Below are 19,966 nucleotides of genomic sequence, written 5' to 3' on the forward strand. Positions count from 1 at the left end.
CCAATTTGTACAATGAAAAATGAAGATATATAAACTATGAAATTTTTTTTCTTACAGCTTGTAAAATAGAGTGAAAAGGAATTTTGTGAGTCATGTTTCCTGTACAACAGCTTGAATTTTGTGTCAGTGGAGATTCTGATTATAAAACTGAACTGACAAAATTGTACATTCCTAAGGGGCTCTTAGATGAAATTATTTCACAAATTAAGCTTCAAGAAACTCGTACAGGTATTCCTGAGATACCAGGATATTACAAAGTAACATATTTTATACTATTATTTTATTGACTTTCAAAAACTAAAAAAAATGAGTTTTACTTTCAAACTCAAAAATTTATCTATAAAAAATAAAAGTAGTAATATTATATATTATTCTGTAATATTGACAGTTGTGATGATGTTCTCTGACATGTACAACTAGACTGTTGACAGTAGCCTTGATTAGATCTGTAATGGCACAATTGAGTGATTCCAGGAATTGTTTGTTAAATTATGAAGATGAGTTACACAAGACAATTTATAAATACTGGACAAGTGACATTCACATGTTGAGTGATGAATTCCATTAGGTACTAGTAGGTTAAAACCTACATAGCAATGCCTGCAGTGCAAATTATTAACTAGTATCTCATATCTTAACTTAGTAGTTAAGTATTTATATCCTGTATTTCATCATACATCAGTGTTGCATGTACAATAGTTAATATAATGCTGTTACAAGCCAATCAGTGATAAACATCACTTTCACAACATGTGTTACTTCTGAATTATATTTTACACTGTAGTTTGAGCTTAGACAAGATGATTACTTCATAAATTCCATTGAAGTATTAACACTGATGATGGAATTTAAGAAAATTCTGAAATATCCATACTAAAGATGTTTTTGGTATTATCTTGTTTTTGATATTTATTTTAAAAATACCAATATTAATTGTCTGTTTTTGTATAATGCATGAAACATGAAATAGTTTTATTCACACATAAAGAGAAAACCTCAAATATTCTTGATCTTTTGATAGCAGATAATAAGTTGTATGCATTACATGATTGTCATACTGCTATATATTCTACTTCGTGAGATATGCTTTGAGCAAAAGTTAAGCTGGTTGGACTTGCAGAACACTTTTTTTCTGGGTGAAGGTGAATTATGTGCTAGATATGGACTACATGCAGACTATGAAGAAGATTACTTGATGAGAAAAGTTTAAAAAAATCATGGATAATTTAAATTTGCTTACTGGTGAGGGAGTCTGGGAAAATGGAAACTAAAGCAAAGCAGAATTTAGAAAAAGAAGGAAGCAATGACTTGTAATGGAAGTCATGGAATTTGTATTGGCTTGTAAAATGAAAAATGGTATATCTAGTTTCCTTCACTTTGTATTGCTCTGGTCTATAGTCAGTATCAAAAATGACTAGTGAAAGAGGAACTAAAATGAAAAGATTGACATAAGTGTCATCTTACAGTAAAATGAAATAAAATAAAATACAAAATTGATCTTATGCACATAGTTACTCAGCTAGGCTGTATACATTTACAGATGTAGTAACAAAAATTACTAGTCATTAGCGTTTACAAAATATGATAATTATGAAACTTCTTAAAATTAATAATTAATAGTTAATTATATTAATCTTTAAATTGAGTAGCATTACTTTAATGAAATGTTTTTAAAGTAAATGTTTATATTTTATTTTTCATTTTTTTCTCTTATATAATTACCCCTAGATATTATCATTAATGTACAGTGCAATGAAATATTTAAATTTAAGAAATGGAAGTATGTACATACCTTTTAACTTTTCTTAGAATACCTTTCAACTTCATTTTTCTCCTATGCATAATTTCACTTAGTTTATATTTAATTTTCCTTTCCAGTTCATTGTATTTTATTCTAGATGGAGGAATACCAACCTGACCTTGTGATGTTCTATAGTTATTATAGGGTAAAAGTAATCCACAAATTTTCACTAACACTTGCATATGCAAATGATATCACTTTGCTTAAGCATTTGCACAAGTCAAACTACATCAAATTGAATGTATGCAGTCATAAAATTTTCAAATATATATTTATAAACACAAATATTACATAAATAACTAAAATATAAATGTGAAACCTAAATGCAATTTAATTGTTTAGCAAATTAATACATATAAGGTGAGAAACACTTGCCAAGCACTATGTCTCAAGAGCACAATAGACTAACTATCTTCTCTGTGTTACACTACAGATTCATACACAGTTTAGAGTTCTCGTCAGGCTAAAACTGAATAATATGAAATCTCTTTTTGTTGGTTATAAACATGCTATTCAACTTCAACTGTTACTTTATTCAACTGTTACTTGGCAACACAGCTTTGACTTTGAAAGTGAATATGGCTGACTTAAACTTCGAAATAGTAGAATATTGTTTCACATGGGTAGAAATTCTTGGAATTAACCTCCCCTGTTAATGAGACACAGCTGGAAATGTACTTTGTCCATCTATGCCAACAGTTTATATTAGCTACTCACTGTTTCTTGTGTGAGAGCTCTTAAACTTGAGAATTTTAACCATAAGTAGATCGTGGGACAGCAAAACATGCAGTTTCAATTACTATTTTAGATGTTTCTTTTTAAAATAAAGAAAAAATAATAATTAATATAAAATCTTAAATAATGAAGTACTAACAATGTATACTTAATAAAATGGAAGAAACTGAATGACTTTTTTGGTGAGATATGCTGCTGTATTTATGGGAATGAATGGTGTATTTGGTCAAATAACAGTCATACAACATCATACAACGTATAACTACCTGTGCTGCACATCTGATTAATTCTCTCAATGGGCAGGACAAAGAATGCATGTTGCAATGTTTTAGAGAGTTATCTTCAAAATTTGATTTAACAACTTTATTATCATTGTATGTCAATGAAACTGGTATAATGGTGTTGTTTATAAATTAAAATTTCAGTATATGTTTTAATTCCTTAATCCAAAAATATTAGAAAAAAATGTCACAATGTATATAGTGTTTAAGGAGTAAAAAAGTCAAACTTCAAAAAGTTACAAGCCAGAATGTAAAATAAAAATTATCTACCTTTTTCATATGCTGAGATATCAATATATTTTGCAAACTTGTGAGGGTAACCACATTCATAAATTCCACTCTTTTGAAACTTCAGGTCTGCTAGTACTTACTTCTCTTGGGTACATATTTATAAATAATAGAAAAAATGCACTGATAACTACATAAATCTGACAATTGTTTGTGATTGGTTTGAAGGGGAAACTTGTAATTTGAGTGGAAATATTGAAGACAACCGAGTTAGTCAATGACCTGAACAGAAATGAGATTTTTCTAAATCAACATGTAGTTTAGTTAGAAAGACAGGTAAGTTACAGTATAGTAATTTTATATTTTTTTAAATGTATCTTTGAAATTTACAAAACTTAAATTCTCTTTCCCCTTTATTTTAGAGAATAAACCAGGTTTATGGTGAGGCTTAGCAAGTGTTGTGTTGTAAGGAAAATTATTAAAAATTAAACATTTATGTGTGAATAGTGGTAAAGTATGTACAGTGTTCATAAGCATTTACACACTTTATACACCTGTACTGCTAAATTCCAACTAACCTAGGAAGATAACAAATATCTAAATACCTGTTTTGAATCAGCTAAGACTTTAGAATTCAAGACAGTGTTTTACCTCCATGACTGCAGACTCTCACTTTAAAACAAACTAACTTTTGATGTTGTATTTCTATTCATAAATAGTTTTACAAAAATTTGTACTATGCTGTAAAAATTTGATGTTACTTCGATAAAGCATAAGATGCATACTTTGTGAAAAATTATAACTATAATACTTGAATTCAGTAATCAAATGAAGTTGGCCACCAAAATTTCTATAACTTTTATAAATATTCAAGAAGTTTCAATTGTGTGCAGTTGCTTTAAATTTTTCTTTACGTGAATTGAATTGTCATATTTTTTGTATTGTGTTTTTTTCGTATCTTTTGTTTTCCAATCATTTTTTGAAAATTTTTCTTTTGTATTCAAATGAAAAACATGTTTGACAGTTACTGTATTGAAACAGAATCATTTTTTGAATGAAACACCTATTTTATTCAACAAAGTGCTTACTTTTTTGTAACAATGTGTAATTTTTCATCTTGAAAAATACAAGCTATAATTCTCACTTGGGAAAAAAATAACACTTTTGAAGTAATTTTCCTGACATAAATAAGTTGTCACTTTTTTTTTTTTCACCATCTTATGAAACGATAACTACTCCACATAGTCTTGTGAATATTTGTTGTGGAGTATCTGCTGGAAAGGGAGAATCGTACATCACATCTACAGGGAATATTTTCATTGAAGAATCTGTAGAACTCGACTCAGTTGCACAATACACCATTATATAATCATCCTTCACAAGCCCTAATGTTTTGCCTATTCTTAACTTTTTAAACAAATTTTTATTATTAATTTTTGCATTTTTTAAAAAATATTGTAAGAGTCTTAGCTCAGAGGGACCACTTTCACCACTTGTTCTTATTTGAACTCTACTGTGGTATAGTTATTAATGCTCATTTTAATGACTGACATGCAATATGAACTCACTAAGAAATATAGAGCAATATTGCACTATTGATCACCTGTGATAAAATTTGATTTTTGTTAAAGCTAAACAGCATTGGTGTGAAACCTCTGTCATACATTTACATGTTTATATTACACTCTGCAAAAAACAAAAAAGTAAATTTTATTGAATGGGATGTTCACTCAATCACTTAAGTATACATTCTATTAGCTGTATGTTAGACATTTTCAATGCATCTAAGTTTAGGATTCAGTTCTTTCTCAGAATATACTTTTTGAGAACATACTCGCATACAGAGAGGTATATTTACTCACTTCTGAGTTGAAACAATATTTTCTTTCTCGTACTCAGTCTTACAGCACTTTTATCAAAAAGTATTTCTGGAAACAACTTAATGTGTGTATTTAGGTCATTAACTTTACATGCACTGACTCGTGAGATTTGTAAGAGTGAGCTCATAAGTAAAGCTGCACCTCTCTCATAAATCCTGCATTACAGCTCATCATTTCCTTAATTTTTACAGGATCTTCCTTCAGATTGCTTACTCCTCAAGATTGTGTACCACCCTGTTGAAATCTAATGTTCATACTTTAAAAGAAATGTATTTGCCTAAAGTAACTAGTTTTACTGATGTTACTGTTAGTTCTCATTCAAATGTAAGGGAGACTTTAACTCTGAAATACCATATGCTGTCAATATTTTCATACTATGTGTAGTATTACAGCAACATCCCATCCGACCATCAGCAGAACAGGTATTTTCTCTTAGAGAATAACAGATGAAGAAAAAGAACTAGATAAAGGTTTTTCAAACTTGTGTTGTGTAAAATCTGAACATATGCAGAATAAAGGATAAATGGATAAATAATCATATATCTTATAAAAATACAGAAAGATAGTGTATTTTGTATTTGTATACCATTATTACATAGCTATTGTTTGCCTTTTTTACTGACATTTTGTAATTTTTAGACTGTATGAAAGTGTTAACATTTTCTGACTGTTTTCTGCTTGTGCTACTGGGGTGTTCTCTAAACATATCAATCTTTTAAACTCATACATGGACAACTGCAGACTAGTCCAGACCACCTCATTTCTCTACAGCTAAATAGATGATGCTATTAACATTCTGCATGAGGAGCTTCTTGCTATACGGGATTCATCCATGTGTAACAAAGTGTGTCAACAGTTCGTGTTTATATTCCCTATGTTCTTAAGCAAGATAATGGTGGAAAGGAATATAAATGGTAACATTCAAAATCATAAAATGATCATAAAAACTCCAGTTTCAATATCCCTTGGAATATTAACTTTTCATTGTATGAAATAAATTGAATTAATAATTTCCATTTGATGATATTTGACATACTTTATGATTTACAAGTAAGAAATTTGGCCACATATCTCTGAAGTTCATTAATTTTACTGTTAATTTCATCTCTCTGATAAAGTGACATCTTCATTTCCTTTTTTTCCTCTAAACCAAGCAAGCTTTGTGAAACTAATTAATTTGGAAACTGTTCATTTTTGTTATACTCATGGATAAATTACAGAAGGGGAGAAACACCATGGTGATGTTCAGTATTTGACTTATCTTTAAATAAGACATTTGTTTAGAATTATATCTCTGCCACATGTGGATATGAGCAAGTTTAAAAGGGAGAGACTGTCAGATACACAAGACTATTTTGTTTAAACAGTTATTGTTAGGTTATTTAATTATTATTTAGGTTTCATAACAAGGGTTAAAAGTTAATTATTTTAGAAGCAATAGTTATGACAAGTTTCTTTAAGTAAATGTGTGAGTCATATATTGTGTATGCAGTTTGATTGTTGAACTAGGGGTTTGTAGTATTGTTGGTATTGTCTTATTCAAAGTCTTAAAGATTTTTCTTATGTGAATGTTGTTACTAGAGGGCTTGATATTTCTAGATTTTTTTGGTTGCATGTTATAAATATGTGCAAATGTAGAGCTCAAGTAAGTTAAAAAAGTGAAAAACAGTGAAGTTAGACTGTGTGATTGCCAATTTAGCTATAAAGGGTGATTTTTAAAGTGAAGCTTTTACAGTTTTTATTGTAATAGCAGAGACATAAAAATAAATTGTCTTGTCAGTTAGGTTGTAAAGTAATTGAACCTGTTTGGGTGGAGTTTTGATGTAAAATAGAATTATTTAAAGCTGTAGATTCAACTGTGGTACATAATAGTGTAATGAACTTTTCTGTATACATTTGACTTATTTTATATATATATATATATATACTGTTTTAAAACAAGCAGATTTTGTGCTACCCATTTGTTGCTTACACTTATTGCCACACTTCTGTCCCACTATACTTGCTCACCCTTTCAGCTGTGGGGGCAACAAAAGACATTCAATCCCACTATTCCTTGGTGAAAGAATAGTTCAAGAGTTGGTGTTGAGTGTTGATGACTACCTTCCTTCTTTCTGATTTTTTCACAGCTAAATTTGAGGCAGGTAGCCTTTATGTAGATTTACACAAAATTCAAAACAAGCCAAAAATTTGTTGTCAACAAATCACAGGCACATACTGTAAAGAATCTTAGCTCCTCTCAAACCCTGACAATTTGGCAAACCAGCCAGGATTATAAATTCGTAGATAGCAGTAGCAGAAATAGAATAGGTCCATATATTGGCAACTGTAGTGATGGTAAAGAAAGTGTAGAGATTATAATAAAAATTTAAGACCATGTTGATAGTCAGCATATAACCTTTAGTTAGTTGCTGCAAGGTAATGCATTTATCTGATCAACCTAATGTTGTTCATAGCATATTGATTGCAAATATCAAAGGAAGTTATTTCTCTATACAAATAAGTAGGTTAGGCTTCACAAAGAATATTGTGTACAGTTTTGCTGTCTTTACTCAATAAATATGTGGAATTATTTGAAAAAGTTCATATGAGGGTCTCCAGGGTGATTTAGATGATGTATGCGTTACTTAAGGGTATATATTATATTATTTTGAGAAATGACTCTCGTTTATGGATGGTCTTATTGAAGTTTGCAAGGTTTGGGGTATTGATAGGATGTATGTTTCCAATTTCTTTATGTCAATTTGTGATAAAAGTAGGATGAAACAAAAAAATAATATAAAATAGCTGGTTAGGCTCCAGGCAAGACATTTTATTTTTTATAATGTTGTACTCAGCAGTAATGGAAGATACAGTCTTAACAGAGACTTGCATATTACTTAGCATCAAGTCCATGGAGCATAAAGACACATAAAGGTGTTTTCTACCCCCCACATATATTAACAATATTTATGTAAAATTCTTCAAACTTCTTATGGATACGAGAGTATATTATCCTTTTCTGTAAAATACTGGTGAAAGAAGTGGCTGATTTTCTTTCATCTTGGTTACCATTGTGGGAAAGATTTCTGTAAAGATGAACTGTGCTGAAGTAGACAGTGATTTTTCCTACTAGAAAGTTAGTTTATACTTTGAGAATACAACCTCCCATATTTCCTTATGGAAGTGACAAACAAGCCTGCAGTGGTTTTATTGTCTTGAAACTTGTACATATTCTACAGTAATTCCTGTATGCCGAATCCAAAAATGATATCAGTTTTCGTCCCTTACTTACAGGGTTTTCACAAAACATCATATTTACAACTGCAACGTGAGAGTCTTGTTGATCATTCTAGAAGCCATAAAAAACACTGCTAGTATATAAACAGTTAACGAGCAACATTGCATGCTATTTGTGGTCAACCTGAAGCTAATCTAGGAAGGTAAAAACATTGTTCTCCACTTATCAGTAAAAGTGTTAATACCCATACCAGTTGTTCTGAAATACATAAACATATTTTGTTATACTTGTGATAACTTTGTTGTAAAGAAATAAAGGCAAACGTCACAAATCCTACAGAAAAGCATATTATGAATATTTTGGAATAAAACTTGGGGACCAAGACAAATCATGAGCTCCACGCAAAGTTTGCACTGTTTATGTGGAAGATATGACACAATGAACTAAAGGTTAAAAAAAAGAATTCTCTTTGCCTTTTTTAGAATGCCAGTGGTCTGGCGTGAGCCAATAAACCATGATGATATCTCTTTTTGCTTATGTAATGTGCAAGGTTACAACACTCAAGATAAAAGGGATTTTTTTTTTTTCTTGTCTGAACCTTCAATCACTATAATACATGGACCTGATGTATGTGTACCTACTGTATTGGTGACTCTGGTATAGTTTCATGTGGTTCTGAATCTGATGTCAATATAAATAATGATAGGGATTGTTTTGAGTTTGAAACATCTGGTGAATGAGAATGTTTCATATGAGGTAAACTTAATAATTTGGTGAATGATCTGGGCTTTCCAAAGATTTTTAAGGTATTTTGAGGTCCAGACATTGGGCTATGACCTTACTTTCTTCAGGAACATCATTTTACTGGTGCAGAAATTGTGAGAGTTTATTCTACATGTTTTGCAAGAAGGTTTACTGGTTTGTCACAACAATATTGCTAAATTAATACCAATGCTAGAAGCTGTAATCTATGAACTGTTGGGTACTTTGGGGAGACTTGAAAGTCCTTTGTATTTTGTTGAGTCAGCAGTTTGATTATATAGTTTCCATGTTTTTTGTGTGAATAGGAAAGCAGATCGTGAAATAGCCATACAAAGTCAGCATGATACCAGAATCAAAAACATTGAATATGAAAGTTTGGTTGACATGAAGAAAGTCCTTTTACTTCTACTTCACATAAAACTACTTCATCAAGCTCAATTTTATGTGTACTTGAAAGAGTCACTATGTAGACATTTCACAGCTCTTTTTAGAATCAATATGTGAAGAAGGGATTTTTGTTGGGCCTTAGGTTAGGAAATTGACTTTGGATGAAGAGTTCAAAAGGACAATGAGAAAAGGTGAAAAAAGAAGAGTGAAATGCCTTTAAAGATGTCATTGACAAATTTTTAAGAAACAGTAAAGACCCAAATTAGGAAAATATTGTCAATAATATGTTCGATAAGTTCAAAGAATTGAGTTGTAGTATGAGCTTGAAACTTTTCTTACAATCACATGTCAACTATTTCTCTGAAAATCTTATTGCTGTCAGCAGCAAACAAGAGAGAAGGTTTCATCCAGACATCAGAGAAGGTGGAACATCAGCATGATGTCTGAACACTGTTGGTCATTGAAACAAGGTGCTCCACATGCAACACATAAAAGAAAGACCATGATACAAAGTTTGGAGACTAAAAGACATAGATTTCATCAAAGAAATCAGGATGAATAAGAATACACATCTGTGTGACATCAGTGTTCTCTTTTCTTCAGTTGGTTTGTTTGTATATTTGTTAACAAATATAACAATAAGAAATGTTCATTATGGTAAATGAAATAATAATTTGATCTCAATAAGAGTTGTTTTTCTTTATATATATAAAATACCCTTACATGATGGAAAAACAATTACTTTCAAAATCTGCATTGCTGAATTATGGAAAATCTTTTACTAAAATGAAAACTTTAAAAAAATTTTAAATCTGCAGGTCTGTGTAATTCATTGTACCATGAATAAATATGCTCTAAGGCATTTTTATGTAGTGTTATTAGTATCAAAGTCATCTTGTAGAGACTAAATGGTATGAAATGCATTTTCACAAAACTTGTTTGGTAATTTCCCCATTTTAGAGGAGGATTACTTTTATTTGCACAAAAAGCATCTTCACATATAGTTCACTATATGTAGGGGAAGATGCTTTCCCTAAAATGTCTCAAGAGCACAACTTCCTGACTGACTTGGGGGAGTCAGGAAGGCTCTTTAATCCTTGAATGAAAAAGGGTAAGACATTTTCTGTATCATGGATTTTTAAACTTTTCCTGGTACACATTCCCTTTGAGAAAAAATGATACACCATTTTGATTCTTGATTTCTGATTATAGGTTTATTGGCTGGAATATTAATTATTTAGGCTTCACAATTTATTTTTCTACTTATTTTCCTATGAAAATTATAGTTTCTATTATGGCTTGCATTTTAACTAGCCCATTTCTTTAACTTATTTTCTCTATATGTATCTTTTTCTCCATTTATAAGGTTGTGTCATTGTTAAAATAATTATTTTATATTTTTTCTGTACATTTCTGATGTCAATTCTTATCACTCCCTTTGATTTTGATTTTTGTAGTGTAGTTTTTTTCGTTGCTGGTTTCTTTTATATTATGTGGTGAAAATAATTTAATGATAATAAATTACCTTCATTTTCTCCTCAACTTTTGCAGAACTTAACTGTGAAGGTGTTACAATAGGATTGTTAAATCACACTATTTCCTTATTAAAATAATAGCTCAAACATTGGTGTTTGGATTTTGGGGCCCCTTCACAAAAATGCATAGCCTGTATCTGCCAAAAAATAAAATAAATATAAGCACAGAATAAATATGCTATATTGTTTAGCCTCAACCCTGCTACATTGTAGTTACACCACTATGTTAGTGGTGTAAACTAGCTACCTTCCTTCTAGTGAGTCTAGTCTATAACTTCTAACTTAGAGATGGTAACCTTGAGGAAATATTCACATATGAATACTGCAATAAATTGGCTATAGGACTAACCATAAATGGCATTAACTGATTTAAAACAAATCAGTTTACTTGTGCAAAGTGACAGCTAACACAATGGCAGATTCAGTTTTATCTTCAAATAACTCCACACTATTAACTTTTTGTATTTGTTATATTCTATTTTTTAGTGTTTTGTTAACTTTCCTTCAGAGACAGATATTTCTTTTTCTATATTTTCTGCTATTACTGCATTAACTTAATTCTACTACTGTAATCATAGGTAAAGTTATTTTGGGATAATGTTTTTGTCATTTGATTTCCAATATTTACATAACAATATATACATATTAGCATTTTATTTATGCATTCTGTATACATCTAAGTAGTGATTGATAAAGCTCTGGTAAAAATAGTCATTTTATGATATTTAAGTACTGAAAATAAAATTGTATAAATACATTATTAGCATCAGCTAATTGAAAATAAATTATCAAGAACAATTTTCACATTTGTATATGGCAGTCAAACAACATCTTTCAATTCAGAGTAAGGAAATGTGAATGTATAAATGTATTTAAATTGTACTTTGCCAGTTTAGACCAGTGTTGAAGATCCTAATCATTGAGGTACCATGTGAAATGAAGTACTTTAAGCAAAATATTTGAGTTGCAATTTGGTTGTTTAAAAGCAAAGCCACATTGTGAGAAACCAAACCCTAGAGTTTTGTATAATAAATTTCTGCTCTCCCATCATAGTACTTGAGTTATGGAGCCAGTGGGTAGTAGATCTGCATAGGCTTAGAAACAGTGGATATGGAGTCTAGGGGCTGTGATAATCCTAAGTATGGTGTGGTGATCAGATATTTCAAATGTTTTAAAAGAATAGTTTTAGTTAGTGTAAAATGCATCACAAACAGGATTTTAAAAAGCAAATGTTTTCTAACTTCTCCTGAGGTATCATAAAACTATCTCTATGATTAACAAAATAAAATGTACCTTTGTGGGTTGGTCAGTTTACAGACATCTAATTGTAAAAATCCAGGATTTGATTCCCTGCATGGATAGAGCTCCATTTTGTGACTTTGAACTAATACAGTAAACAAACAAAATAAGAATATATCATGGCTAGAATAACTCAATAATTTCAATATGCATATCTTAAGACATAATTAAGGGGTAAATAAAAGTAAATTAGGTAATGCATTACCAAACAAAATGCTATTGGAAGAAAGGAAGATCAATTTATCTTCCCTAAGTCATCATCTCACTGAAGTAGGAATAATAGGTAGCAAAGAAACATAATTTTTTTTATCAAATCCCAAATAATTAAATGATCAAGAAAACAAAGTTTAAACAGCAAGAGTGGATTTTATTTTATCTCAAAAGTTAAAATGATGAAATTTGCCAGAAAAATAAACCTGTTGAGCAAAACAAAGCTGATTTAATTTATTTGTAAAGACAGAAACACGACAATAGGTCTTCAACTGAAAAGAAACAAACAGTAAATCTAAGTGTGGATACTGAATCACAATTTTTAGCACTTAGGTCACGGTAGGAATTTTGGTTAAATTATGATTTCGTTCATTATGAACGAAAAATAACCAGGGGCGGTCAGAAACTGCTGTTTCTCTTCACCCCACACAAGGCAAGAATAAATTAATTACCTGATTACGGAGCGAGAGATATGGACAGGAGTGGCATGTTAGTTATTCGTACAACGAGATGGTCACGAATGACTTAGAAGTTGATAATGTGTTGAATTTAATTGAGGGGCATCAGGAAGAGCTGAGAAGAGATCCTGCCGGCTAGAGAGACGACGAAGAAAGATGAGGAAGGTTCAGCAGAACACCCACAAATCATTGTTTAATTCTCGTTCGTATTCCAGCGGTGCCGCTGGGAACTTAAAAAAAAACAACAACTTTGTTAATTTTGTGCAGTCGAAAATTTAGCATCATAGCCCTCAAAATTATAATTCAGCTGCTGGGGATTGTTTTAAGATAATGGTTAACAACTTTATCGTTTTAATTATTTTATAACTAAAATTAAAATAACAGTAAATCAAATTAAACATACAAGATTCATTATGTATTTTAAATGATAATGTAAAACGTGTTTTGTGACCAATATATGTATTGTTGGTCAGGCCTGCAGGGCAGATTTCCCAACTGGGGTGCCAGTCAAAAAGCATAAACATAAATTTTCAGTGCCATGATTTCTCCAGAAAAGTAACAACATATATTTGATTTTAAGAATCAATAACTGTAAACATAAATTTTTCTTTGCAACTCTGACATTAAATAAATGAGTGAAGAAAAAATTTAATTTTAATATTGATACTCTTATGGCAATTTTTTTTTGTCTTTCTATCCAATCCATATTTCTTTCCTATTCCTTCCATATTTTCGTTTTTTCTTTTTCCTCATTTTTTTTTTTTCAATCTTCCTATGAAGTGGAGGTCAAATGATCCCACTGCAGCTCAACACACGAGTAAATTGTTTATGGTTATACATTTGATGCCACTTAGATCGAAGATGTTGGAGGTTATAGATGTTAGTGTGAAACTATCAACTTTTATGGTATAAACAGAAGCTTGCATTCTATTGTCAGACAACAATACCACAAAATACCCAAAACTTCATCTCACAAAAAAAATGTGTTAGGTTGTATGTAATTTCTATTATATGTGTAAAGAGCTTGCTAAAATACTTATTTTAATGTAAATATTATTAAATTGTTTGTCTTACAAATTTATCATATAATTCATTACATCTAGATTAGCAACAAGTACAAATGGGATCCTCAAAGGCTCAAGGGCTATCAGGGCCATAATTTTGATGTTAAACATGTGGATAACTTTCATAGATCTACTTCTGAGCTTACTGCTAGAGTAATTCAAAGGTAAGTTCCATCATTTTAGAAACTAGTTAGCAAATGTTGTGTGAGATTCATTGTTAGTTCAGTATTATTTCTATGCAAATATAAAACATTGACACAGTCTAGTATGTTACTTAATTGTGTAACAACTGTTTAAGAAATATAAAGGAATTTAGACACAATTATACTTCATACCATTAACAATATCCTATCCTTAAAAATATTCTACAATAAACAAATTGTATCATTTTTATAGAGAATATGAAAAGGAGAGAAGGTGGCAAATTCAAGAGAAGCAACTTTTAGGCAGGCCAAATGATGACTTTTGCAAAAAGACCTTAGTAGAATTGAAACAATGTTTATCAATTAGTCAGGTAATAGCTGTGACTGTAAAAGCTTAGCAGCATAGTTTTCATGTTTAACTTGTATAAATTTCTTAATCATTTTACTACTGCTAAGTGGTTTGAAACCATTTTATTTAATTCAGAACGAAAAACTGAAAAATGAAGAAATCAAAAAGCATGAAGTAGAAATGATGAAGGACCATATTCATGAAGAACTACTCTGGTGTAAACGTGAGAAAGAACTTACAAAAGAACTTGAAATGGCTAAAGGAATGTTCTTTCAATTATTAGATGTTCGGGTAAGGTAGATAGGTTTTTATTTTCCATTTTCCAAAGATACACAAATATTGTCTTCTCATGTTCAAATTATACTAGTATATGTTTCTATGTAACAACTAAAAATTACTTTGGATTTCTTGCCACAAACTTACAATTCCAAGTATAGGTTGAGGTCTTTATGGCTAAACATTTACTAGGATCTACAAATATATGTAATAGGCAGTTGATTATACTATATAGTAAGACTGTAATAGTGTTTGGTTGAAAGAGTTTATAGTTCTTTGTAAAATAATTAGTTGGAAAGACACTACCAGCCACAAAAAAAAACAATTGCATTGTACTCAGTGGTGTTGTGGTAGAGTTGCTTCCCACTGCAGTTAAGTTAGTCATTCAAAATTTATCAAGAAAAAAAAAGTCATTTAATTAAACCTGAATCTCCAGGTTTTTAAAAGATATAATGGGAATCAAGAAGCATATTTTAATTTCATTATATGGTATGTTACATATTTAGTGGATGAACAAACTATTTTGCTGTAACAAGAAATTCCACTTTTCAATTACTCCTTCACACTGTAGCTATTTCTCGCACATCTGCTTCTGAACTTTTGTGCATGTCGATAACCTTTAACTATCTCTCACCTAATCACATGTTCTGACATGAACTGCTCTAGTATGTGAGTACAAGAAAAGGTCAACACATTCTCCATTGGCAGTTGATCTCTAAAATCACTGGCACTCATAATTAATTTCATTTTTAAACTTAGTACTGCTGTTAATTGATGAGTCTTGTTTGCTGTGTTGTGCCCAATAACCTTGAAACTGAATATCAGGTCTTATCTCACCAAATTTGATATTTGGTTAGAGTGTTTTTCGTCCTGTTGCAGAATTCAGTGGATGACATTCTTGAGGCTAGTTTGTATGTGAATCTAAATATCTTTTTAATCTTTTGCTTACTGTCTTTTAAACTTCAGGATTTCATTTACTCTTTGATGTGATACTTCTAGCCAGATTGAATCCTTAATAGAAAAGTTCAATAACACATTGAAAAATTTAAAATCGTCACATTCCTTTTTTTTTTTCAAACATATAGTGAAAGCTCCTGATAAATTTGCATTGCTACAAGATTATATTCATTACATCCAACCCCCTTTAATATTTTAATAAAAAGGCATCTAAGGTGAAGAGCTACTCTGTTAAGAAGAATGCTTCCCTTTCTTATGTCTACATTTTTAGTCCAGTTTCTTTCAGGGATTGATTTTATTCACTCACTTTTTCCAGGTGAATTTAGTCTAATGTCTTTTGCTTAGATTCTGGACTCTGCTGAAGCTCTGATTGATCTTACAACCCATGCTGTTATGGTCTAGATACGTTACATTTTCTTTCTAAGAATTTGGCATTCAGCAATTTGATTGTATTCATTTCTGTGTGAGTATTCTGGCTTATAGTGTTAAAGAGGCGAGGCTACCCAATTTGAATTTTACAATTTTAAAAGTAAGCTGAATCTCATCCATGTATTTACCCCTGAAATACATTTTCACCCACTTCATCACCACATTTGGGGGATATATTTTAAACCAACATTAATCATATCATTTAATCACTATGTTACAGATTTCTTAGACCAGTTTTGAGTTCCTTTTAACTCTCCATATAGCAACCTACATTAATTTAGCTGTGTGGATAATATTATGGCTTTGCATCTAATTTATTGTTCAGTATCATACTAATTAATTAAATGGCCCATTAAATCAAACTTTTAAATAGTAATGTCAGTGTTGTGTTTGATCAAATTAATCAATCCTCTTATCGACAATATTAGAATAGTTCATTAATATTTTCTTTCTGATTGTCATTACCTTTCCAATAGTTTTAGGTTTTCAAAAATGTTTTTGTTAATAGCACTTTCATAATATTATCAATAGTATTGTTTAGAAATTTTAAAGTTGCATCATTTTATTGTATAAAATTTAGTTCAAGTAAAAATAGCAGTACAAAATTTTTTAACACAAGAAATTATTTCCTATTGTTGAATCAGCATCATAATTTCTCAAATTTCAGCAGAAAGCATTAACCATCAGGGTTAAAGGACAAAAAAAGGTTGTGGACCAGTAAGGGAAAGTTTGGTTTTGAGAGAAATGGTGGAGGCATCAATGAAAGACGTGCTTAACTGAAAGCAAATACAATGAAAAACCTCTGATGGTTAAGTGACCAACAATGACTTGATTGCAAGGAGATTAAGTATGTTAGTGTGAATGAATGATTTTCTAGAGCCTACATGAATGAAATCATGTTGTCATTCAGAGGTGTGCTCAAGCTTGACAGTTAAGCATCTGTGAAGGGACAGAGATCCAGTCTGGGGGAAGGGGTGGTAAAGGGATGAACACACCATGGTATTGTCATGATCAGATGTACCAAATATTGGGCCCATTGTTGTGGAATCTTTGTGGTGAAGACGCCCTCCAGGGATTGTTCTGTTTGTACAGTTTCCCCCTCTGGAAATCTAGTTTCTACCCATGTGTTTGCACGATAATACATGAAGGGGAAGAAAGTTTTTTGATGTTTGAGTGGTGTCAGGGGCAGGTAAAAGGGTTGTGGACATTGTTTCTGATGGTGATGCTTGTGTATAGTGTTAATGAAACTGGTATTGTGACTCTATTCTCATGTAGCAATATAGCATATCTCCATGGTGGGTACTGAAATATAATTGTTTTTTCATGAAAACTCCCAAATATGATCCTCAAAATGAATTTTAAAACTGTGATTGGAAACTATCATGATTAGAAAACTTTGTTCCACAGTCCCCATCTCAGTTTGTTTCTGTATATTGTTTTTGATTATACATTTTTAGTCTGACAGGACATTAGGGTAAATGTCTCCTCTTTGAATACAGACTGGATTATAGGGGCTTGCTTGTTTTCCAAAGTCAGTGAAGAAGGTATAGCCTGGAGACATCTTGATTAAAACATCTACATTACGTCATGGTGAACTCCTCCTGAAGTCCAAGTGTATAAGGAATATGCCCATTGAAGTTACTCCACATGATTCTTTGAATTTCTCTTGAGGAGTAATCATTGAAAGGGATTTACTTGACATCTTCAAGCCAGGGGCTGTCCTAGGTTTCTTTAGCCAAGAAGTGTTGGCTGTGCAATATATTTCTACTCATAAAGATGGAATTATGCAGCATACCAATGTTTTTATACTTATGTTTGCATAATTGCACCCACCTACCACTGCCAAGACTGATTACATCAACTGTAGGTATGGCCATATATTCTCATTCCTCTCAGATGTTTCCAATACCAGAGGTTCTTGTTGTAGTGGCAAAGGCCATGACATCTATAAGTTCCAAATAGATAGTTTTTTACCCCTCATACTTTCATTATTGCTCTAAGTGGGTAGAGAAAAAGAAGTATAATGTTTATGAACTGTTAAAAGCATTTCTTATCCTGAGACATGGAAATTGTTTTTCCCTCCTCCTCTTCAGACATTTGCTACTGCACTCCATTTCACTGCAGGGCTTACCCTGGACTAAATTTTTCTGTAGCCAGGCTATTAGCCAAATGATTTTTTTGGTAGCCAATTTTAGCCAGTGTTTTAGCCAGATAGGTTTGATCCGTATCCAACCCTCCAGCCAGTCACATACGATAAGACAGTCAAAGAATAAATTACAACTAAGTTCTTATCATACATTTTATTTCAATGAATTTATCATTTATCAAATTTATTATAAAACAACAGTTTCACAGTTACAAAGTTCAATGTTTTTCACACACAAATCATTACAATAGTAACATGGGAAGACGAGTCACTAAATTAAAAGTAACTGTTATTACATGCTGCTAAACAGGGGTCTCTCTAGACTTGCAAACTAGGGAGAAGTTTTGCTCTAATTTTACAAAATTATGGAACAGTTTACAGTCAATAGCATTCTTTTCTTCTATAATATAATCTGTATAAGATGACTTTTTGCTAATCAACCACATATAAATGAGTTATTCGTGTCAAGCTGTTAGGTCGCTGTTGATTGAACAATTTTTCACGTTTGTCGATCCTGACCATGACCTTGCATGAATGCAGACGGGTTATTGATTTTTATCTGCTTACTGCATACTTGCATTAAAAAAATGATGTAGTGAACCAGTCTAGCATTTTGTAATCAGTGTTTCGCCAGTATATTCACCAATTACAATTTTTCTTCGCCAAAAAACAAAAAATAATAGCCATTGGCAAATATGGCGAGTGACAGCATGAGCCCTGCCAACGCTACAGTGTGGGTGTAGACAGATCTTTCAGTGCTTCCTTCAGAGTTTTTTTCTTGCCATGCCAAGTATTTTGTTGTGTGTGGATTCCAGAGTTTACAAGTCCACTTCTACTCCTGTCTCTATACCCACCACAGCATATAGTGCTTGCTTAGGCCACTTTTCATTGGTGCCAGATAATGATTTGGTCATGCACTCAGTCACTGGAATCTTCTTCATCTGATGAGATCTGTCTGAGTGACCCAGGTCAGGATGAAGTCTGAGGTCAACAGACTTCTGTCAACAAAACAAAATTCTCATGGTCAAAAACATTTCTTCTCTTCCTCCAAAACAATGACTGCTTTGATACAGTGGAACTGTCAAGATTTCCATTCCAATTTAGATTACATAAAGACTGATTGATTCTTATCATCCGATGTTTCTCTTTTTACAAGAAACATTCTTTCAGCCTGCTGATGCTTTCATCTTTTGACAGTTTTCATTGCACAGGTTATGTGATGGATGAGTTCATGTGGATGGGGTACTTCTAGTTAACCAGTATGCATCCACCATGTCTGGGCTACTCTTTACATCTTTGGAGGCTATAGCCAACTGTATCTCCATGTGCTATACCACCACTGTGTGGTCTCTTTGTCTGTTATTAGGAGAAGATCTGCAATCAGTCAAACCTTAATGCTCTTACTGACTAACTGCCATCTTCTTTCTTCATGCTAAGAGACTTTAATGGACACAGTTCCCTTTGGGATGGTGCTGTAATTAATGGAAGGGGTTGTTTTGTGAAGTGTATTCTCTCAGATCACAACCTGTCTCTCTTCAATACTGGTTCATTTACCTATTTTCACACACTTCACCAGCCTTTTACTGCTATTGGTCCATCTATTTGTTCTCTTCACTTTTTCTAAATTTTCTCGGATGATGTACAGTGACTCATGAGGCAGTGATAATTTTCTGATAACGTAATCACAGACCACATAAAAAATGATTTTGATGTCAGAAAGTTCAAATGGGAAGGGAAAGGGAGACATGAATTCAGCAGGCCTGGATGTAGAAGCAGAAGGGTAAGATTGAGAAAGATGAGAAATTA

At 31.7% G+C, this 19,966-nt stretch overlaps 1 protein-coding gene across 5 annotated transcripts in view; it reads left to right on the forward strand.

The window, feature by feature from the left end:
* The window catches only part of LOC143258511 (uncharacterized), a 72,684-nt gene that overhangs the window by 15,026 nt on the left and 37,692 nt on the right, over positions 1 to 19,966 (forward strand). For all 5 annotated transcript variants that reach the window (XM_076517582.1, XM_076517583.1, XM_076517579.1 and 2 more), the window contains exons 2-5: positions 58 to 257; positions 13,900 to 14,024; positions 14,257 to 14,374; positions 14,488 to 14,643. In XM_076517582.1, the coding sequence (XP_076373697.1) occupies positions 93 to 257; positions 13,900 to 14,024; positions 14,257 to 14,374; positions 14,488 to 14,643 (564 nt within the window). In that variant the 5' untranslated portion in view covers positions 58 to 92. The remainder of the gene's footprint in view (positions 1 to 57; positions 258 to 13,899; positions 14,025 to 14,256; positions 14,375 to 14,487; positions 14,644 to 19,966) is intronic.

This window comes from Tachypleus tridentatus, chromosome 8, assembly GCF_004210375.1.
Source record: "Tachypleus tridentatus isolate NWPU-2018 chromosome 8, ASM421037v1, whole genome shotgun sequence".
In the NCBI taxonomy this organism is placed as follows: domain Eukaryota; kingdom Metazoa; phylum Arthropoda; class Merostomata; order Xiphosura; family Limulidae; genus Tachypleus; species Tachypleus tridentatus.